This window comes from Capsella rubella, unplaced genomic scaffold (assembly GCF_000375325.1).
Source record: "Capsella rubella cultivar Monte Gargano unplaced genomic scaffold, Caprub1_0 scaffold_6, whole genome shotgun sequence".
Lineage (NCBI taxonomy): Eukaryota > Viridiplantae > Streptophyta > Magnoliopsida > Brassicales > Brassicaceae > Capsella > Capsella rubella.
The window spans coordinates 16,038,559-16,061,748 of record NW_006238918.1 but is presented as its reverse complement, the minus strand read 5'-3'; the positions used below and the strand labels follow the sequence as shown (position 1 = coordinate 16,061,748).

Here is a 23,190-nt window from a genome sequence, read left to right as displayed (position 1 = left end):
TCTGATCAAAACGATCAGACAAGTTTCGAATGGGTTCGATTTCGATTAGGATTGAAACAATGCGTTATGTTATGATATACAATATTCACAAACTTCTAATTTAAGCCAGTTGACAATTAAACTACTTGTGAGTGTTTCTTATCTATCACTCAAAGTATTTTCTCACTTCATAATAATAAGTTGTTTCTCCCATTAACATCAAACTATAACTACTAGTTTAGTATTTTTTTTTTCTTCTAAATATCATATAAATGTACAAAAAATACAAACGCAATAGTTGATAAAAGATATATCTAACTGGTTCTTGAGTGTACATTCATATTGTAGCTAAAAAGCTAAAAAAAAAAAAAAAAAGCTATTGCTGTTTCAACAATCATTTGATTTTAGACAAACACGTTACTGCCACGAGCTTCTAACAAATTCTGTAGAATATATAGACGACCATACATTTGTAGATGGAGGACCTATGCATACGCTGATACGCAGAACCTTATCCCTATACGTTCGCATGCTCATTGATATCTATAAACCTACAAATATATAAACATTTTAATGTACGTATGACGACTGTAATGTGATTCATGTTCCTAAGTTTTAAGATAAAGATAAACGAATCATCGAATACGTAAATCATTAACATTTTCTTTTAAAAAAAGGAAAAAAAAAAAAGAATTATCATATAATCATACATGTTTATAAACTAACTATTTCAAGTAGAAAATGACAGCTTTCAAGATGTGCTTATTGGCCAAATCTTAGAAGAAAAAAAAGAACGAAAAATATTAAAACGAACTGGTGAAGTCTCGTGCTATCACGTGCATGGAGCCAGATACAAGGACAGAGACATCATCAGGTGCGCGATGGACCACGGTGGTGTCTTATTCCCTACAACAAGACACGTGGCGTTTAACATATTTTAGTGGTCAAACATCTATCTGGTCAAACCATTCTCTTCATTATGGGCTTACTTACATCAAAAGCCCACTTTGTTTTTATTTATCAAAGGCTCTTAAAATCAATTTTGGTCTCAGTTTAACTTGGTAGACGTCTTCACGGTTAGATAGTTACGATGAACACTTCCGATACATCCAGAAGGTTTCGTTTTCCTTATTACTCGTGCCGGCGGAGAATGATCGGAGTCGAGTTCTGATGAACAAAACGGCTAGATTAATCTCGCTACTTTGAAGTCATAGAGACGACGACTCCTGAACTTCATAACCATGAAGCAGTGTAACATGGAACTCGATCTCGATTCGTTCCTCGTATCGGACTCAGACTCCGATTCCGATTTGGATTCTTCAGCCATTCCTCACCGTACAGTCGACGAGATTCTCAACGCATCCAGTTCTTCATCTCCGTCATCTTCTCCTCCTTCTTCACCACCGTTAAGTAATCGGCTGAAGCAAAACGTTCCGACTTGCCGCCTATCAGAAACCCTTGCGGTGGTGAGACCTGACTCAGTTGAATCTAATTTAAATCGCGGATTTCCTCCGACGAGGCGAAATTCAGCATCGAATTCTTCTTCTTCTTCTTTGAGGCAGTTGCCTTTGCCGTCGCTATTCGCAGGAGTGCGGTCGAATGTGAAGCCCGGAGCGGCGCTTGCGGCGGCTGTGGCTGCTTCCAGGTTGGTTCCGACCCCACACGCTGCTATTATCAAGTCAAGGAGAGCTAACAGTGCAAGTAGTGAGTTGCTGCAGCAGGTTTCAAATCAAGATGATGAAGATCAGGAAGTTTCTTCTTCGAATGGAGATTCTGTTGGAGTTGTTGCTGGATCTGTTTCTGTTGATGATTTTCGTTCTTTTGGTGGAGAATCTCGGATGGAGGATGAGGATAATGGAGTTGCGGTTGTTGCAAGTCAAGAAAAGGAAGCTAAAGTAATGGAAGTCCAAGCTAGTGATATTACTGAGAGCTTAGTTGATGCCCGTGACAATGAGGCAAACTCAAAGCCTGACTTAGTCACTGCCTCCTCTGGTTTTGACGATGAAGGAATTGTATCAGCAGGGCAAGAGGCGACGACCACGACAGTATCCGAAAATGCTGCTGTTGATGAGGTCAAAGATGGCACAATGTTAGTCGCTTCTTTGGCAGAGTCTTTAGAGTCTCAGCATTTGAATGATTCTGATGGGAAGTGCTATGATACTAAGGTAAGCAATGATGAGAACTCAAGTGTTGGAGATGTTAAGAGTGATAAATCAGATATAATTATACCGGATTCTAAAGAAGAGGGAAGCGATGCTGTTATTCCTGATGATGGAAGCTCAATTTCTAACATTTCTGAGCTTGTAGAAGAGAGGATTGTTGAGTTGGAAAAAGAAAGGATGAGTAAAAGAGAGATATTAAAATCACAGTCTTTTAGAAAGCAGCTTGTCTTGGCTGAAGAGTTTGAGAAGAAACAAGCATATACTGGTTTGCATTGGGAGGAAGGGGCTGCTGCTCAGCCAATGAGACTTGAGGGTGTTAAGGTCGGTTCAACGAATTTAGGTTACTTTGATGTTGATGCCGACAATACCATAAGCCGGACCATTTCATCGCCAGCATTTAAGCGAGACCATGGTTCTCCTCAGGTTTTGGCTGTTCATTTAAATTTTATTGCTGTGGGTACATCCAAGGGGGTCATCGTCGTTGTACCAAGTAAATATTCTTCAGATACTGCAGATAAAATGGAATCAAAGGTCTTTTACATCATTACTTATGTACATTTTTGTGTTATTTGTACAAGAGTAGATTTTAAATATGTACTCAGATTATTATTTATGTTTACAAAAATTTAGATGATCTGGCTTGGTTTACAAGGAGAAAGATCCCAGTCCCCAGTTACCTCTGTTTGCTTCAATCAGATAGGGAGCCTCCTGCTAGCAGGTTATGGTGATGGACATGTTACAGTTTGGGATGTGCAGAGAGCGTCAGCCGCAAAAGTGATTATTGAACATACTGCACCAGTAGTATATGCCTTTTTTCTAGGTCGGGATTCTCAGGGTTCTCGCCAATTTAAAGTTATTACAAGTGATACGAAGGGTGTTGTTTTCAAACACACTTTTTCTTGGGCTCTGCTGTTGAACATGTACACAGTAAAAACACAGGTAAATGAAGTTTTCTGTAAAGCCATATTTGCCTGTGATTTTGTCTGTTTCTACTGGTTTCTTGTTCAGCCTTACTAACTCTGAGGAATGGGTTTGTACACCTTGTTTTGATTGCATCAGTGTCTTCTTGATGGACAAAAAAATGGAACGGTCCTCTCCGCATCACCTTTGCCTGATGAAAATTTTGGAAGCTCCTTGGCCTCTTCTAAAGGGGGTAACTCTGCAGTTCCATCTAGCAGTATAAGTAGCATGATGGGAGGTGTTGTTGGGGTTGATTCGACTTGGAAGCTCTTTAATGAGGATTCAACTTCGGTGGAAGAAGGTGTTGTTATATTTGCCACCTATCAAACTGGACTAGTGGTAAATATTCCAGATACTTTTCATACTCAATTTAATGGTTACCCTTCTGGAAATCATCCTCTTCTGTTTTCGTCAGGTAAAGCTCATTCCAAATTTGGAGGTGTATGCACAACTTCCTAGGCCCGAAGGGGTTCGGGAGGGTTCCATGCCATACACTGCCTGGAAATGCTCAACGGGTAATTCTTCTCTCGCTATAACTGTGTACTTACGTGTACTATTTTACTTAGATACAATTTTGCAGCAAATTCTTCCAAGGAGGCAGAAGACAGGGTTTCTTTCCTTGTCATTGCCTGGGATCGTAGAGTTCAGGTCGCCAAGTTGGTAAAATCAGACCTTAAGGAATATGCCAAATGGTCACTTGACAGTCCAGCTATTGGTGTTGTTTGGCTTGATGACCAGGTGTGTATACTGATATCATTATTTTTCTAAGCAAATGCATGTTCATGATTTTGCTGCTTTTCTCTGTATATTCAGTTGCTGGTGATCCCAACCGTGTCGGGCCATTTGTATCTGTTCACAAGAGATGGTGTGGTAATTCACCAGACAAACTTTTCTGTGGCTAGTTCTTCAGGGAATGACCTTATTTCCTATCATACGTACTTTACGAATGTCTTTGGAAATCCTGAGAAGGCTTATCAAAACTCTGTGGGTGTCAGAGGGGCCTCAGTATACATTCTCGGGACTGCACATCTTGTTATCTCCAGACTTCTGCCATGGAAGGAGCGGGTTGATGTGTTAAGGAGAGGAGGTGACTGGATGGGTGCATTTAACATGGCAATGTCACTTTTTAATGGTCAAGCTCATGGGGTTGTTGACCTCCCCAAAACTGTGGATGCCATAAGGGAAGCCATAGCACCGAGTTTAGCAGAGTTGCTTCTTTCCTACGTAGATGAAGTGTTTTCTTATATCTCAATAGCATTTTCCAATCAGACTGAAAAAAATGGAGTAACCCATGAGCGAAGCAGTGGAACCAATAATGTCAATTTAGAGATAGAAGAACAATACAATCGTGTCGGTGGTGTTGCTGTTGAATTCTGTGCTCATATTAACAGAATGGATTTGCTCTTTGATGAGATATTTTCCAGATTTGTGGCTGTACAACAAAGAGGTATATATTTCACATCTATAGACTATATGTATATCCATCAACTTCCTTTTTTGGTGCTACGTTTTATTAAGGAACAGGATTTAGTATCATTCCAACTATAGGATTGTTCGAAGGATGTAACTAGGATTGTGACTAGTTCCCCGTAGGGTTGTCTGATTCTGTGCCTTTATTCTTTAAATTCCTTAGCGAGCTTTGGTCCACTGATCTTGGAATATATTATATTGGTATCTCCTTTGGGTTAGTGATATTTCTTATGTATGCAGATTTTCATAATACATACACATATTTTGTGTTGGTGTTTGCATGTATGTTCTCCCTTATTTGTAGTTTAGTTCTTCTATAAACAGTTTAGAGTAACTCTATAGTTTGCTAAATCAGTCAGCATAATACTTTTTGTATGGATAGATTGCAATGCTAATTGTAATACTTTGATACCTTAAGGTTATTAAGTGAGATATACACGCGCTTTGGAATCTGCTGCCCATTTTCAACTCAGTTTGATCTTGGTTTAAATCTCTTGAAACTATTTGTTCCTTATGTCTAATGAGACACTATATTTTTCCCTTATTTATTGCGGCAACTACTTTTTGTTTTTCTAGATACATTTTTGGAGCTTTTGGAGCCTTATATTTTAAGGGATATGCTTGGATCTCTTCCTCCTGAGGTATCTTTTGTGAAATTATAAGATATCTCCTCAAGAGTGCTGTTATATTTATTTCATTTTTTTTTTCATACTGCTCAGATTATGCAAGCGCTGGTAGAACATTACAGTGAGAAAGGATGGCTACAAAGAATTGAGCAATGTGTACTTCATATGGATATATCTTCCTTAGATTTCAATCAGGTCATACTTTGTAGACAATTTCACGTATCCCATTCGGGTTTTTTTCAATAAGTTAATGTGCTAAATTTTGATATATTCCTCATTGACACTTAGGTAGTCAGAATTTGCCGTGAGCATGGGCTTTATGGGGCCTTACTCTATCTTTTCAACAAGGGGTTGGATGATTTCAGGTCACCTCTGGAGGAACTCTTGATTGTCTTACGGAACAGTGAAAAACAAAGGGCTACAGTAATCGGGTATGTTATCTTAAGTTGTTTCACTTTATTCTGGCGTAATAAAATTTTATATGTAAGATGGAATTCGAGAGCCCCCTCCTCACTTGTTTCAGCGATGGACTAGATGAAAACCTAGAATCCATAAGGCTCATTTTTTATATCTAACATAAAATTAGTCCTAGATCGAACTTATGCATATAGCTAATTGCAATATAATTGTTGTCTAATAAAGGTTTAGTTTCCTGTATGATGCAATATAGTTGTTATCTGAACCTGTCAAAAAATGGCTGTTTTTAACTCTGTTTTCTTTTCAGGTATCGGATGCTTGTTTATCTAAAGTACTGCTTTCTTGGTTTGGCTTTCCCCCCAGGTAGGATTTAATTATGGTTTCTCTGCATGTTATGATCTACAATCGACCGAGTATGGTATCCAGTGACCTATACACTCGAATAGGCATTTTTCTCTCATTAACTTGGTTTGAGTTTTATCTGCAGGACATGGAACTCTAAAACCTACACGGTTGCCATCACTTAGGACCGAGCTGATTCAGTTTCTACTGGAGAAGTCAAACGCCCATGATTCTAGTACATGTGTAACATCGCGATGGATTTACTTGAACCTCTACCATTTACTAGAGATGGATACTGAAGCCACTTTAGATGTCCTAAGATATGCATTTGTAGAAAATGAAATGATGAATCAAGAGAGTCATCTGCTGGAGTCCGGTGAAGTAAGTTTAGAGTCCAAGACTGAAGGCAGTTTACCCGAAGATAACAATGATATACTAATCCAGAATCTTATAGATGCTCTAGTTCACGTTCTTGATGGGGGCTTAAGCCTGGCTGATAAATCTGGCGATCCAAGTGATTCAAATTCGGTTAAATATTGGCCTTCCAAGGATGATACTAGTCATCTATTTGAGTTTGTTGCGTTTTATGCAGCACGTGGTAGAGTTAGTATCCGCAATACCATATTGGCACAGATTTTAGATTACTTGACATCAGATCACAGACTTCCAACTTATAACGTGTCCTCTAAGATGAGAGAGATCCAATTACTAAACCTTCTGAAAGCTGTACCGGAGATTGATTGGGATGCAGCTTATGTATCACAGCTTTGTGAGAAAGCAAAATTTTATCAGGTATTCTCTCAATGGACATTTATCATTCCCCTATAAGGTGCTTGCAATGTATACTTTGGGATATCCTCCTTGATCTCTGTTTGTGGTTTTCATTTTCCAGGTTTGTGGCTATATTCATATCATCGGTCGAAGGTATGTTGCAGCTTTGGATAGCTACATGAAAGAGGCAGAGGAACCCATACATTCGTTTTGCTATGTGAACAATATGCTGTCACAGTTGAGTGGCGATGAATTCACTACCTTTCAGTCTGCAATATTTTCTAGAATTCCCGAGCTCCTTGAATTGAGCAGGTAACTTTAGATTGATTTAATTTTCTCTTGATTAAGTCTGCTGGACTCTAATAATATTGGATTTCTGGCATTTTGCAGACAGGGAACATTCTTCCTGATTATTAATAATTTGAAAGACAACATTACACACATTCAAGAGCAGCTCCATTCTCATCCAAGAAGCTTATTCCTGTATCTCAAGACTGTTATTGAGGTTCACTTGTCTGGGAGTCTTGATTTTTCTCGTCTAAGAAAATATGAAGCTGTAGATAATTCTGGTGAAAACATTAGAAGGGATATACCCAAGGAGGTTGAGATTTATTTGGAGGAACTTAATGGCTTTCCCAAATTTATCCAAGATAATCCAGTCAATGTGACTGATGACATGATTGAGCAGTACGTGGAGGTAAGCATTTATGAAATCTTGTTCAATTGAATCTCTCTCTTCCGTCATAATATTTCTCATATTCTTATTCAAATGGATTTTGTTAGCTCTTCTATATAACATAATAACTGTCTAATAGATATAAGTTCTCGTGGAAATCTGCCTCTGGAAACAATATTTTCGTTTTCTGACTATAATTACAGAAGCCAGTGAGACAAATTTAGACTGCAACAAGTCTTAGGTCTCTGCTGAAGTATACTTTTGTCTATTTCATCGCATCTTGCAACTGTTATAGCTCTTTTCACTACCTTTTCAAAATTTCCAAGATTGAATACACATTGCTTTTATTACACCAGAACTTTGCTTGGTTTGTTTGTCTGAAAAAGTGATATGACTCGGCTTGTTCTTAATCTCCTCTCCATATCCTTTAGTGGCGCCTTGAATTATTTGGCATCATGGAATCGTTTCAACTTCCAATGCTGATGATTCTCTGTGTATTTTTACAGCTATTATGCAAGTACGAACCAAAGTCAGTCTTGAGATTTCTGGAAACCTTTGACAGCTACAGGGTGGAACACTGTCTACGTCTGTGCCAGGAATATGGAATTGTAGATGCAGCAGCATTCCTCTTGGAGAGGGTGGGTGATGCAGCAAGTGCTTTGTCCCTTACACTCTCTGGACTCAATGAAAAGTATGTCGAACTTGAAAATGCAGTGGATTACCTAATGTCAGAAATGAAATTGAGTGCTAGCGAAGGAGCCAGCTTGGAACTATTCAGTAGTGCTCTAGAATTAAAGGAGGTCTGTATATTTCTATACAATAACAAAGTGTGCTCTACATACCGTGCTCTCTCTCTTTCTCTCATGCTGTTTATTATCCGCAGGTACATGACATACAAGGTGTTCTGCAAGCTTGTATAGGATTGTGCCAGCGCAACACTCCTCGTCTTAATCCGGAGGAGTCAGAGATACTTTGGTTTCGCTTTCTTGACACGTAAGCCTGACCACACACCTGATCGCTACTAATCAATTTCTTGTCCCCCTAAGAACATTCACGTCATAGTTACTCTTAAACATATGGACTTAAATCCATGTTGGAGTCAACAAGCCTGAGAGATCGCTCCTAGCTATTACTTAAGGCAAGGATGATCATAGTTTTCTCTCTTTGTGCTTTATGCAGTTTTTGTGAACCTTTGATGGATTCATATCGGGAACTGAGTAAAACCGATGAAACAAATAAAGGTCCGTTAGGTGTTAAATCATTGGAACTAAATGTCAATGTATCAGACGTTGCAATTAAGTGGCGGATCCCAAGGTCTGATGCAGCAGGTACACACGTCTTGAGGAAGCTCATATCTCAATTTATCAAAGAGATTGTTGAAGGCATGATAGGATATGTTCGTCTTCCAACAATCATGTCGAAACTCCTCTCTGACAACGGTACTCAAGAGTTTGGCGATTTTAAACTTACAATATTAGGAATGCTTGGAACATATGGCTTCGAATGGAGAATACTGGTATGTACCTGCATTTCTCTCATCATGTAATCTTGTGCATTGGTTGGCTGATCTCTCTTCAAATGTCGTAAAACTTTTCTTACCCTGGTCAGGATACTGCAAAGTCTTTAATCGAAGATGATACATTCTACTCAATGAACTTACTCAAGAAAGGTGCTTCTCACGGGTATGCACCCAGAAGTTTGCTTTGTTGTATATGCAGTTGCCCTCTCACCAAGACATTTTCTGCTCTTCGTGTACGTGTTTTCAACTGTGGGCACGCAACACATCTTCAATGTGAACCGTCAGAGAATGAGACGTCATCATCATCGTCATCACTTCATGTCTCCTCATCAGGCTGTCCGGTCTGTATGACCAAGAAGACCAGCAAAACTTCTTCTAAAGGTAAATCGTTCTACCTAGATTATGGACTGATAAGCACAGTTTCGTCAAACGCCGGACCTTCACAACGTGCTTCGCCTTACTCATACGAGAATGAAATGAGCGATCATTCTCATAACCAGCAAATATCACGGGTAAGATGTTTATAATTCTAAAACTGAAAACGTCATTGCAATTAACTAAAATGTTTACACTGTTCAACGTTACAGTTCGAAATCTTAACCAACCTTCAGAAAGATCAGAGATTGGTACAGATAGAGAGCTTACCTCGATTAAGGCTTGCACCTCCAGCTGTGTACCACGAAAAAGTGAGAAGATTCTCTGGTTTTACACCGGGAGAGAGTAGCGGTAAAGACAAAAAACCTGTCAAAGCCGAACAGGGTAAGAAACTGAAAGCAAAAGGATCGATTTTTGGGTCAAGATTTGGTAAGTCTTTTCTATTTTATATGCCAAGAGTTGGTAACTGGAATTATGATTACGACCCTAACACATCGATGCTTGATCCTGAATTTTATGACTGTTTAAGCTTTAGGAAAGGACAAAACGAGCAGAAGATAAAAGAGAAGCTTCACTATTTTGGACGCGACAAGTTTTGTGGTCGGATCTTTTTTTATGTTTTGTGTAATTAGCAAAATTAGTGCGCAGTAACTTTACTGATATGATGTATAGTACCAAATGTAATAAAAACTAATTATATAACCAATTTTCAAAAGAGTAAATTAAATTGCTTTGAAATATATGTATGTATATTTTTGGTGTCGCCTCACTTTCCTCTGTTTTTCCCTGAGGTGGTAACAGAACCATATGCTGATGCATCAGTTAAACAATTTATATACGATTTCTCTTGAGTGCTTGACATATTGTAATTTGGTTAGTTGCTCTCATTGTAATACCTTGTAAACTAAACTATATCCTTAGCAATTAACGTGAACCTTGATTAATTTCAGTCTTGTGTTACTCTTTTCGTAATGCTTTCTATTGTAAAGCTGATGCATGCGACACTATAACTTTGGTTTCAATGCTGTGAACTTCTACATACCGGAGAAGATGACACTCATAATTAATAGTTATGCTGTGATGAGAGATGCTGATCTTTGGGAAGATCCTCTTGTGTTTAAGCCAGAGAGGTTTTTAGCTTCTTCAAGATCAGAGAAAAAAGAAGAGAAAGAGCGAGCACTTAAGTACCTTCCTTTCGGAGGGGGAAGGAGAGGATGTCCTGGAGTAAATCTAGCATCTATATTTGTTGGAACAGCAATAGGAGTGATGGTGCAGTGTTTTGATTGGAAAATCAAAGGAGATAAGGTCAACATGGAAGAGACTTATGGAGGAATGAACCTAACAATGGTTCACCCGCTTAAGTGCACTCCGGTTCCTCGAACCCGGATTCCCAGTTCCTAACACTCAGCTGGGGGGGGGGACATGTACAAGTTTGCTTTCTTCTTGCTTAGGTGCACTCCTGTTTTTCGAATCTTTTAATCTGTATGGAAGATCGGATTTTGCTTTCATATGATGTAACTGAAAGTCAAAAACATTGAAATAAATTATTGCAAAAATTTGCATACTAATAAGTAGAAAGTTACATGACACGATTTGGGAGACCTAAGAATATCAAAGATAAAACTAGTGTTTGATTGATCAGAGGACTTTGGATCTCCTAGCTAGTAGCAATTGTATCATTTATGTTTATCACTAAACCATGAACAATTCGAAAATAACCTTTATACTAACAAATTGTTAATGATTTTGACTGTTTGTGTATGATCAAACAACACTTTTAAACCTAATATTTTTTTCTCTAACTTTTACTAAAAATCTATATTTTTGTCAAATGTGGTATATCTGTGATCTTCATCATATATATATGCTCCCCACTTTGAAGAAGAACCAACACAGTAAAAGTCCTATAACCAAACCTGTAAGCTTAAAGGTTGAGTTCTCTAGTTCACCACACGAATAAAGATATAATAATACGTGAAAAAATATAAAAGTTTTATAACAAAAGAAAATGATTTATTTAAAATATTCTACTTGAGAATCTTGAGTGCGTTTACGATTTCCCATACCATTCCAACGTTTTGATTTTGATCTACGAGTTGGCAAAATATGAACGTTAAGAAACCTCAACGGTAACATTTTCTGACCGTTTGAAATAATTAACATTTTTTTACCGTTTGAATTAATATTAATTAAATGAAGACAATGAACTCTATAAGTAGTACTACTACTCTTCACTTCGGACACAAATCTCTTACTCATAAATTTCTTACAAATGTCAAGTACACTCTGTTTTTTTTTTTCTTTTATTCTCTTAGTTATGTTTCTTCCACTTGAGTTCTCTCACATTCAACTTATCTATCCGAGAGAAGCAAACGTAAAAGCATCATCTTACAGGTAAAATTATTCTGGTCTAGTTCCTCTAGTCTGTTTTATACCATTAAGAGATTCTTGTTAGTCTACTCTGTTCGTTATCTTTCAAACCTTTTAAATCGAGTTAAACAAACATGGTGCTCTGCTTTAGAAATATTATCTAATGATGTGTGTCCTTAATAAACTGGTTTTAAGTTATAATACATCATGCTGTCTTGCGTTCAAATTCAATGGTGTGTGATCAATTTATATGTATGGTTTTCTGAGTTGTATATGAATATGTTTTTTTTTTTTTGATAAAGAAACAAATTGTATATATGTATATGCTCTGTCTAAGAAAACGTAGAAAGGGGTTTTAAATTTTCGTTAACAACAAATAATGAACTAGTTAATTCGTATAGATGATTTATTTATCTATTTGGATTTTTTTGGAAGTAACGTACTAATAGTTATATGCATGTTCTTGATTTATTTTGCAGAGGAAAAAACAAAGCCAGCCTTTGAAGTTTTCCAGACAGTGACTAAGTTTCCCGTCTTCTGCTTGGAAGTTACTCCTAGACTCTGTATTTTGCAGATTTTATTTTCGGATGAAAAATGGATGTATCATTTATTATGTAAAGAGTATCATAGATATATGTGTAGAGGGTAGATGTGTATGTGTAGATAATGTAGAGCGTAGATGTGTATTTGTAGAGTAGATCTATCATAGATGTATGTGTAGAGAGAGAGGAAGGAGAGAGAGAGAGGGGAAGGAGAGAGAGAGAGAGAGGGAAGAGAGAGAGGAGGGAGGGGAGGAAGGTGAGAGAGAGTATTGTGGAAACGGTTGAAGCTAGGGATGTTACCGTCGGTAAACCAGTCCGGCCCGGTCCGTACCTGAAAAAAGCCTTTGCATCTTAGCCTAAGATCTGGTTAAGATACTACCAATAATGGTGGTCTTATACAAAATATATTTAAAAATTATATATGTGACCATAATCTTTAATAAAATTCAATAAACTGTCTTTATTCTAAAAAAAACTAACAAAGTATAAATTAAGTATCAAAAATTCAAAGCATAGACGACTATCAAAACCAAAAACAAAATCATAAAACAACATTAATATAATATATCAATTTAACTTTTCTTAAAATACATTAAAATAATATAAATTACAACTTATTTTATATTTTTACATATGTTAATTAGTTATCTCATTTCTCTTAAAATGAACTCTTAATGTCAACTTATATCTTTCATAACAAGAGAAAGAAACCCTAATTAGCTAATCTCAACAAAACCAAATAAAACGAAGACTTAGTGATGGGGCTGGGATCTGAAAGTGCGTAACCACTTTGTGAGGCGGTCCATAGCTGACAAATCCGTCTTCTTGGGAACATTGGGGAAAGTTAAGTCTTTGATGAGTTGTCCGACCGCAACTCGAAGCTTAAGGCCAGCCGCGCAGTGACCCGTCTTTGAGCTAATGAAATAGTGAACTCCTGGTTTGGTGAGCTTGACTAGATCGTGTCCTGTCTTGTGCACGGCTACGGGAGAAGTCGGGTCGCAGGTTATGAATTCAAGCTCACCGTTAATCTCTAAGACGTCGTTTACTTCGTTGTTGTATTCGAAAAGTAGACTGTCTCCTACTTGAAACAGTTTATCCTCACTCCACTTGTTGTAGTATTCACTCTCTTCGGGAACGCTCCATGCTTTAGAGCCACCGACCTTGTAGATTTGGCTGGAAGGAAGGATCTTGCTCGGTGGTGGTGGAGGAATGGGACGTGACGGGTCATGAACAACAAGAACGTCGAGCCTCTGTCCCATTGTGCATTGAGCTTGGTTTGAGCTGATAAAGTAGTGATATCCTGGTTCCGTGAAGGTTACGACATCATGCCCTGTGTTGTACACGGCTTGAGGAGAAGATGTGTCGCAAAATTGGTATTCCAAAGCTCCCGGGACTTGAGTAACGTCGTTGACGGAGGGATCGTAGTTGAAGACCAGAGAATCACCAACGTGGAACTCCTTACCCTTTGCCCATTCGTAAAAGATGTCTTCTTTGGCAATCCATCCATCCGAGTCCCCGACCGTGTAGACCTTAGCCGAACAAGAACCCGAGAGAAGCGTGAAGGTTGTTATGGAAAGCAGCACGAAAAGGAAGATCTTCTTCATCGTTGTAGCAATGATCAGATGAACCAATCGATGATAAGGGAAGAAGAAAGGTTGTGAAATCTCGAACTCGCGGAATAAGAGAGAGAGAGACTTGTGTTGTGTTGTGTTGATGAATGTGAATGATGAGTTGTGAAGAGAATACGTAGCGCCTATCAACCTTTATATAATGCTTTACCGTTCCTAATCCTTTTAGGATTTTATTTTGTTTATTTCCTTTTTCTAATTTAACTGAAGATTCATTCAATATTTCAATGCTTAGATATTGTATTTGTATCTTGGATTTAATTTTGTTTATTTCCTTTTTGGATCTAAATTCTTATATTTATCTTGGACTTAAAACAAACACAGTTTCTCTTTGCTTTCTTTCCACCAATAAGATATATTAAAAAATTATGGTTTTTAAGTAATTGTAGATTAAATAAAAAAAGAAGTAACATTACAACTTGAGAGCAGCAATTGATTCGGGTTTAAACTCAACACGGAGACCCAAAACCCGTCTAACCTCAGCTGGCGTGAGTCTCCAAGTCATGGGTCCTGAGTTCTCTCCCCAAAAGTCCAAAATCTCTGATACCTTTTCCAAGTTCAATATCGTCGCCATTTGAGTTAGCCGAGCAAACTTATCTCTCACTGTTCTCTGAGTCATACCGGAGAAATGGCTAACCAATGCCCTTGTGTCTCGGTCAAGCTGAAGCCCTCCAAGTTGGCTAAAGCGTTTCTGCATCATTATGACTTCCAGTCTCTTCACTATGAAATCGATTATGAGATGCAGAAAAGAGTCGTAGTTGTTGGATGTCATTAGTGGTTGGAGCCAAGCGGCGTTTGTTTCGACCGAGTGGAGAAGTCTTTGGACCCACGGGTCATTCACCTCGTTCTCTGCGTACTCGGTTTCTGTTAACTCGTAGCTTATGGTAGCTACTGTGTCTAGAACCGGACGGATTCTTGGTGTTACGGTTGCTACGAGCTGTTCCATGCCTGAGTTGAGTAATTGCTTGAACGAGTTGCTTAACTCGCTTAACTCAGATAGATATGATTTAATCCTCTCTCGGTCTGCTGGTGCAGGAAACACCTGCGATTATGGCACGAGATAAAGAAAATGAGACAGATTTATCCAAGATTCAAGAGTGCAAATCGAAATTCACGGAACTGGTTTTGCAGGTCAAATGCTAGTTAGCATGGTATTAACAGAGCATATTACCTCTAAGCAAACAAATTATACCAAAATCATTATCTACGTACCCAGAGAAGTGAAGGAATATCCATATATAGTCAGGCAAAGTACGGAAGATAATTCTATTATAAGTCAAACCTTAAATTTCCTAGTTAACTAAATCACCAAGTATGAGTACTAAGTACTAACTAACCTCAGTACATTGCTCCTCGATTTCATGTTTTAATTTAAGAATGTACTCGCAGCTCACGTCCATATTGTTCAAAGCAGTTGCAATCTCTGTTCCGGTATTCTCCACACCGATACCGCCCAAGAATAACCTAGCACCAAGGTTAGGCTCTCTAATCTTCTGTTGTAAAGCTTCATGGTAATCATTGCCCAACAAGCTACCGGCATTGGTCAACACAGGAAACACAGAACTGATGTTTGACGTTGAAATAGCTCTCCTCAGACAACTCTGCAAAACGTAGAACACATCGTCCACCATTGAAGTGGTAAGGCTGTCTGGTACATGCTCATCGATCCTTATAGCTTTCCTCACATTCTCAACCATAAAGAACCCTTCTAGCATCACATAGTATCCTGTCACTTCCTGAACCACTTTGCTAAAACTTCCATTTCTAAATGCCTTTGTAGCCCTTGGCAACAATTCAGGATCTACCGACGTCAAAGACTTGATTTTTGACACCATGAACTCGGTATAATCCTCACCTAACTGCATCAGCGACAGTATCTCTTCCACATACAGCTCAACTTCTCTCGGGTCTGGTCCTTCAGATGCACCACCAGCGAGAAGATTCAGATTGGGGGAATTGTTAATATCAGACGCCAATCTAGATAACTTTCTAAAGTCCATGTACTTCTTCAAGATCAACGAACCTCTAGAATCACATTCCTCTTGCAATTCACAAATCGCATAAACAACACCCTCTTCTCCACAAAGACCCCTCAGGATCTCATCGTTTTCTTCAATAGCCATGACAATGTCCTTAAACAAATTGGTTAAGCACCCAACGAAATTAACCTGTCCGACTCCTTTCTCCATGAGCTCAACCACATTTTCGTACTCCATCCTCCCTCTCATCGTAATGACATTTCTCAAGTAACGAACGTAAATCTGTAACCCTTCGTCCTCCATCCCCAATGGAGAATAAAGTCTCACGAATCTCAAAATTGTAGGATGATCTCTCTGGTCTGTTGCCGCTAAGAGCTTCTTCTTCACAATACCTTCAAGTTGATTCTTTGAAGCGAGAAGTTGCTCTCTCTGATCAGAACCAGAATCCTTGTACTGCGAATCGATCTGGAGAAATCTCTGTACGAATTTCGCGGCAGATTCGTAATCCTCCGATTCCAAAGCTGTCTTCACGCCTTCAATGCAATTCCCTCGTTCAACAATCGCGTCAATGCGAGAGAGAGTAACATTCACACGAGACTGAGCGAGATCCAGCTCTCGTACCTTGCCACTAACCTGATCCGCGAGATCACAAGTCGATCGAACATTTCCAAGCATGTGATCTGCATCCGCTTTCACGATATCGAGAATCTCCGCGGATCTCTGTAGCTGAACCAGATTCCGATCCAGCTCCGTGCGCTGCGACAGAAGCGTGTCGAGATCCGAGTCTAGGCTTCGTTGGTAAGCGATACATTCGTGAAGAAGTCGCGTCATGGCTCCAACGTCAGTGAGCGATCGTACATACTCCAACGTTTCCGGTGTACCGAATTTAACGGTGGACGAATCCACCGACTCCGCCACCGCATCGTCTTGTTCGATCTCCGGCATTTTATGATTTTCTGAGTAATCGGCGAAACTCAGATCTAACTCGTTGCCACTCTCACTTACTAATTGATCAGAATCTGATATGCAGCCAAATGGGCTTTAACTAATGTTAGCCCAAATCAGGCCCAATAACGAAGACCACTAGACTTGAGTTTAAACTTGAAGTTTCAGTTTCACGTTTCTTTCTTCTACATCAGGAACCTATAAATGTCTCTTCCTCTCTCTAACAATTTTGCGTTTCATTTGTAGCTTACTAGAAAGGTATGATCCTAAACCGCTACCCGCATCAATGATTCTTGTATCACCACTTATCTCTTCTTTAATAGCATCTTCAAGAAACTGTTTGATCTTCTCTGACTCGTCTTCTTTACAGATCAATGGAATTATTATCTCCCAAGTGTCTAAATGCAATGTTTCTCCGCTCTGCATCACAACCTCGACAATATCACATGCTTCTTCGACTTTACCGAAGCTGCAAAACCCTTTTACCAAACTATTCGAAATCGAAAAATGAGGAGAAAACCCTTTGGATATCATTTCTTGTAGGTACTTCTTCCCTTCATCAAACAGTCCTTGATCACAAAGTCCTCCAATCAATGTCCTGTACGAGACCAGATTAGGCGAGCAACCGTTACCTAACATATCATCAAGAACTTTCCTAGCATCCATAGCACGACCTTCTCTACAAAACCCGAGAATCATCGTGTTGTAATGAACAATATCAGGATTACAACCTTTTAACTTCATCCTACATAGAAGCTTATAACCCTCTCTGAGCTGCGTCTTCCTACACAGACTGTTTAACAAAGTTGTGTAACTCAACCTATCAGGCACGAAACCTTTATTCAGCATATCTTCTAATAATTCCATAGCACCATTCACTTGTCCTTTCCTACAAAACCCTTTTATCAGAATCTTATAAGACTCCACGTCAGGTACAACATCTCTCTCAAGCATTTTACCAAACAGTTTGTACGCAATACTCAAATCATCATTCAAACAGAAAGCTTGCATCAAAATGTTGTAACTTCTCGTGTTAGGCGTCACACCGTGAAGACGTGAACTCTTGAAAAGCTCAAAAGCTTTCCGAAGATAACCCCTATGGTTTACGAGAACCTCCAGAATCCGATTCAGATGTTTTGGCTGTGGCGTGAAATTGAACTCTAACATTTTGTAAAACGTCCTTAAAACTTTCTCTGGTAACTTCGCTTCTGCGTAGACTTTGATCAGATACGTGAAGAGTTCTCCGGTTACTGGGTATCCACTCGATCTGTGCTTGGCGAGAACATCGTCGATGAGAGTGAAGTATCGAGAACGTCCGAGTTTGAGGATGAGGATGAGATGAGAAGATTGAGAATGGCGGAAATTAGGCTGCTTTGAAGCGTAATCGAAGATCTCCTTGGCGAGGAGAGGATCCGATTGCGAAGCTATGAGCTTTTGAACCCGAGTCGGAGACCCGATTGGAGATTTAGCGTTCGGATTCGATACCAGAGCCGAGGGTCTCGGCTCTCGAGCTTCGTGTTCAGATGAAGAAGAGAATAATAAACGTGAAAACGTCAATAACGGTGGACTGAGGTGGCGTGTGACGGCGGAACAGTCGTAGATCAGCCGGCGAATCATTAGTCGGAGTGTTTAATTAAATCGGCCGTTGAAAGTGAGAGATTGTGTGATTCAGTCTAGGCGTCTAGCAGTAATTGAATGTCTACGCAAAAATTATGTAAGCCCAAGTTATTAATAGGCTTTAATATAGACCCAATAAGGAACAACTGGGTTTTAATATAGGCCCAATAAGGAAAGAGAAGAAAGCAGCAGACTGACTCTATGACTTATCTCTGTCGGTGACTAACAGTGTCGGTGCGGTGCCTCGGTTAGTGTCTTTAAATAACAGATTCTTCTTATTGCGTATTATAATTTGTTTTGGATGTTTAGTAACAAATAAAATTAAGACATTTTGCTTCTATATATTTTTTAATAATTATATTGAGATTGTGGACATAAAAAAGGCTGTTGTACTTTTTTTTTTTTTAAACCTATGAACTTTATTTTGTTTTTCAAATTCTTGTGGTACCCAATTCATTTACTGTACCTTCGAATGGATGTACAATTGTACATATGTGTTAATTCTTCACTAGAGAGTTGATAGAATAATTGGGAGATATGATGATAAGCTTTATTTGATTAACTTGCTTAATTCCAATCTCTGGCCACATAACTGAAAAGAAAATACAAATAATATGGTATGCAACATTTTACATTATATGTTTAGAACAGGGACAAAATAGTTATAGTTATCACATTGCACAAATGTCAATAATAGTCATCAAAAAAAGTCAATCATATAGTAATGTGTAGTAGCCACATACATTACATCTCTTTATATAATTTCATTATAGCCATCAGATCCGTCACGTGAACGGTTTGCACCGAGATTTGGATTCTTTAGAAAGTACCTCTATATCAATTATAGTATTATAAAAAGTGAAAACCATACTTGTAAACAGTAAATCAAATCCCATAAAATCAAAATTTACGGCTTCTTTTACAAAAGGATTAGTCGCACAAAAGTAACAAGAACACATAATTACGACTCCAAGCTTTCTAACTTATAAACAATTAATAAAAATGTACTCTTCGGACTAGATCGAGTGTTTGCTAACTCTTTTATTAAACTACAAAATAAAAAAACAAAAGCAAAAACAAAACAAGACAAAAACTTGGCATCTCTCTACTTATCTTCTCCTCCTCCTCCTACTTAGTGAAGACTCTTCACTCTTCTTTCACCAAACCCTTAAATACACACACCTATACATACACAAACACACATATATATATATAGAGCCATGGGAGAAGGAGAAGCAAAAGCAGAGCACGCAGCAGCCAAAGCAGAACACAAGAATGCTCCCTCCGCTTCTTCTACGCCGGAATCTTACTCTAAAGAAGGTGGAGGAGGCGGCGGAGATGCTCGTCGTGCGATCTGCGGCGCTATCTTCACCATCCTCGTCTTGCTAGGCATCATCGCTTTGATACTCTGGCTCGTCTACCGTCCACACAAACCACGTCTCACCGTCGTCGGAGCCGCCATCTACGACCTCAACTTTACGGCGCCGCCGTTAATCACAACCTCCGTTCAGTTCAGCGTTTTGGCGAGAAACCCTAACCGGAGAGTCTCTATCCGCTACGACAAGCTCTCCATGTACGTGACGTATAAAGATCAGATCATAACGCCGCCGCTTCCGCTGCCTCCGTTACGTCTAGGACATAAATCTACGGTGGTGATAGCTCCGGTGTTGGGAGGTAACGGTGTACCGGTTTCTCCGGAGGTGGCTAATGGTTTGAAGAACGATGAAGCTTACGGCGTCGTTTTGATGAGGGTAGTGATACTAGGGAGGCTACGTTGGAAAGCTGGTGCGATTAAGACTGGACGGTATGGATTTTACGCCACGTGTGATGTGTGGTTGAGATTTAACCGATCGTCTAACGGACAAGTTCCTCTTCTCGCTCCTTCAACTTGTAAAGTTGATGTCTAGTTCTTAATTTTATCTTATAAATTAAAATGTGTTTTTTTACTTCTTCTTAATCTTTTGTGTTAAAAAAAAAAAAATTGTAATGTTGTTAAGAGAAAGTAGAATTTGTAATCTTTTTTTTTTTCTTTATAATGTTAGTGTTTGAGAGTCGAGTGAGAGTCTGGTGTAATAATAATAATAAAATCAATAGGCATAAGCCAGAAATTATAACTACAGTATAATGATAATTACACTCGTACTTATGATATTTGTTATTTGTGTAGTTGGATCTGTGGATATTAATTAATGGCATTTGACTATATACACAAAATATGTTGTCGGTAATAGCGTATCTTGGGCATATGGTGAGTTCATCGACACAACAGCTCATCGTGTTTGGTCAGACATATGGCATCTTCATGCAATATCTCACTCATTTGTCTTTTATCATTTATTTTTGTAAGTTTCTTACGAGTGATTTTATATAATAAATAAAAGTCTAAGAATTCGTATTATTAAGCTTTGTAATTTTCCGATTCAGTGATATGTTTTACTGTGCTTTTGTTTCGGTCATTACGATCGAGTCTGCTGAAAATAACTTATTTGTAAATAATTGTTCTTGATCACAATTTGTAAATAATTGTGCTTGATCACAACTACGATCGTTTTAAACGAGAGTGACTAGTCTAGTAGTAGTTTGTTTCTTCGAATCTTTTTAAAGTTATCGTGAGTCATTAGTTTCACTCATCTTAGCTCATATTTGAGTTCACATCTTAGCTCACTGCTATTGAAACCCATTTTATAATTATAGTGAATTTGATGAGTTAACCTGATTCAAATTTTGGTTAGTGTCATGTCCATTTATTTTGTCTTTCTTTTTTGGCAACTTATTATTATGTTATATTCAATTATCTCTGTGTTTCCCATTTTCCTCGAGTTTCCACAAGTTTGTTCTTTTTATATTTCCTCTTTTGCTTTTCTTAAAACTCCTTTTGTCTTTACGAACCGATCTTTGCTTTGTACCTTTTCATATTACAGCTTTAGTAATTTGGTGGTTTAAAAACAATGACTTTTTATCCTTGTTCAAAAATTAAGATGTTAATGTAAATGTAAGATGATTCTTTTGATACTTTAATATGTTTTTTTTTACATACTAACATATGTGAGTTTTTTTTATTTTAAAGAGAAAAACCTAATGGGTGGCACAAACTAATCTGATTTTACCAGAAAAGGGTTGGGAAAATCCTTGGTATATCCCTGGAAAAAAAAAACAGAAAAAAATGTCTTAGTGAATTTGATCTGATACACACAAACAAAAATATATACATAGAAAATACTGAAAAAATATAGATCATATATGCAGTTTATGCATACATGTACACAAGCTGGATCTTGAAAATCTGTATCCTCAAAACTGAATTTTTATTTATCAGTGAGTGTTATTAAATAATGGTTCATATTTCTTTTCCTAAACTATATTTTTGCACATACATATGAAACCATAAGTAAATTTAAGAGAAAGCAAAGAAACGAATTACTTCAAGAAAGGGATGGTCATGTTCTTGAGCGTTAAAGGATAGGTGGCAACAAAATTCTCCCATTCTTCCAAATCTATCTTCCCATCTTTTTTCCAATCCGCCTCTTCAAATGTCTTCATTGCCATAATATAATTAAGTTCAGTAGTAAACATTTAACTAAACATGTTAAATCGGCTCACAAACTTAATTAGCGTTATATATGTATACCTTTGATACGATAGAGTCGATGATACTCTCGGATAGCACAAGTTCTGATTCTTCTAGAACGTCTATTATCATCTCTTTCACCTACAATTTTAATTACCAATGACATTTATGTGTATATTAGAAACTATTAATCCGAATCTGTTCTTTTGTTTTATCCACATTTTTTCTCTTTTCTTAAAACGAATATTGCGTACCACTTCCGGTTCAATGAATCCAGTCTGACGAGTATCGTACAATCGAAATGCAACTGTTTACGAACAAGTGATCAGATTTAAACTTTTTTGGTTGTAGTTTAATAACATTGAACTTTATCTACATAGAAATGAATTATAAATTATAATAGCATTGAATAAATTAATAAAGGGAAATGAATAATCATACATATGGCTTTATCTCTGTGGGTTGAGTTTGGATGAAAAATGTTGAGAGAGTGTACAAACTCTCCAAAATCTATAGTCCCATCGTTTCTCATATCGAATAATCTGAAAATCTGCATTTTTCATGATATGTTATTTCGTATGATGAACAAAGGTCATAAGTTTACAAATTTCATTAGAAACTTTACCCGGTCTGCTGCAAGACTGCGCCTCTTGGTATCCTTGATTAAGATATAGTGAAACTTTTCCTGAAAAAAAGCCAACCAAAATCAACATAACACTAATAAACCTTTTCTTTAATTAGTATAACAACTTAGATATGTTATCAAGACTTATATTGATATTCACATATTGTGGAAATAATATTTGGTTTAGAGTCGTCTTACTTTGGTCAAAAGATTGTCGTTGCTGAGACACGAAGTGAGTTTCATGAACATTTCATGCAAAACTTCAACCTCAGCTTCGCTAACTGCAAACCCAAAACAGTTAAGATGTTACCACTGATCTCTACAAACTCATGCATGCAAAAGTATTATCGTTCTATGCAATATAATTAACACTATATAGTAATTATAGAGTGCATGGCAGATATGACTTACAAAATGTTTGAGAAGCAAGAAGGGAAATATCTTCATGCCTTGTTCCAACAACTCCTAATTGCTTGCTGCAAACACAACCCATTTTAATTACTATATCAAATATAAATCTCTAACTTATGGCTCTATACATGTGTGTGTCTATATATACGAGAACGAACCAAGCTGCGTGATTGTGGTTTGTGGAATATTATTCTATTTCTGACCGAAC

The 23,190-nt window shown here is 37.9% G+C and overlaps 5 protein-coding genes and 1 long non-coding RNA gene across 6 annotated transcripts; 3 read left to right on the top strand and 3 right to left on the bottom strand.

The window, feature by feature from the left end:
• Positions 1-1,063: 1,063 nt before the first annotated feature.
• LOC17882754 (vacuolar protein sorting-associated protein 8 homolog) lies at positions 1,064-10,066 on the top strand. Its single transcript, XM_006289763.2, has 19 exons — positions 1,064-2,672; positions 2,772-3,080; positions 3,201-3,440; positions 3,517-3,616; positions 3,682-3,839; positions 3,915-4,548; positions 5,148-5,212; positions 5,291-5,392; positions 5,486-5,628; positions 5,922-5,977; positions 6,102-6,748; positions 6,849-7,039; positions 7,118-7,424; positions 7,910-8,203; positions 8,287-8,396; positions 8,583-8,919; positions 9,012-9,434; positions 9,510-9,726; positions 9,827-10,066. Exons 1-19 carry the CDS (start codon positions 1,221-1,223, stop codon positions 9,856-9,858), a joined length of 5,817 nt encoding a protein of 1,938 aa, XP_006289825.2. The 5' UTR covers positions 1,064-1,220; the 3' UTR covers positions 9,859-10,066.
• A 1,480-nt stretch (positions 10,067-11,546) lies between these two features.
• Positions 11,547-12,670, top strand: LOC111830133. Its single transcript, XR_002833507.1, has 2 exons — positions 11,547-11,691; positions 12,147-12,670. It is a non-coding gene; the product is annotated as an uncharacterized LOC111830133 (long non-coding RNA).
• A 127-nt stretch (positions 12,671-12,797) lies between these two features.
• LOC17884018 (early nodulin-like protein 3) lies at positions 12,798-14,110 on the bottom strand. The gene has a single exon (XM_006289164.2). The coding sequence runs from the start codon at positions 13,811-13,813 to the stop codon at positions 12,962-12,964; it is 852 nt and encodes a 283-aa protein (XP_006289226.1). The 5' UTR covers positions 13,814-14,110; the 3' UTR covers positions 12,798-12,961.
• Positions 14,111-14,203: 93 nt separating this feature from the next.
• On the bottom strand, positions 14,204-18,671 carry LOC17883380 (conserved oligomeric Golgi complex subunit 4). Its single transcript, XM_023780201.1, has 3 exons — positions 16,990-18,671; positions 15,175-16,776; positions 14,204-14,879 (listed from the first exon to the last, which is right to left on the bottom strand). Exons 1-3 carry the CDS (start codon positions 18,376-18,378, stop codon positions 14,250-14,252), a joined length of 3,621 nt encoding a protein of 1,206 aa, XP_023635969.1. The 5' UTR covers positions 18,379-18,671; the 3' UTR covers positions 14,204-14,249.
• Positions 18,672-19,354: 683 nt separating this feature from the next.
• Positions 19,355-20,536, top strand: LOC17882846 (NDR1/HIN1-like protein 12). Its single transcript, XM_006288528.2, has one exon. It carries the CDS (start codon positions 19,599-19,601, stop codon positions 20,283-20,285), a length of 687 nt encoding a protein of 228 aa, XP_006288590.1. The 5' UTR covers positions 19,355-19,598; the 3' UTR covers positions 20,286-20,536.
• Positions 20,537-21,387: 851 nt separating this feature from the next.
• Positions 21,388-23,064, bottom strand: LOC17884475 (calcineurin B-like protein 5). Its single transcript, XM_006290091.2, has 8 exons — positions 22,983-23,064; positions 22,770-22,852; positions 22,572-22,631; positions 22,388-22,496; positions 22,201-22,253; positions 22,007-22,087; positions 21,800-21,912; positions 21,388-21,518 (listed from the first exon to the last, which is right to left on the bottom strand). Exons 1-8 carry the CDS (start codon positions 23,062-23,064, stop codon positions 21,482-21,484), a joined length of 618 nt encoding a protein of 205 aa, XP_006290153.1. The 3' UTR covers positions 21,388-21,481.
• Positions 23,065-23,190: the final 126 nt, after the last annotated feature.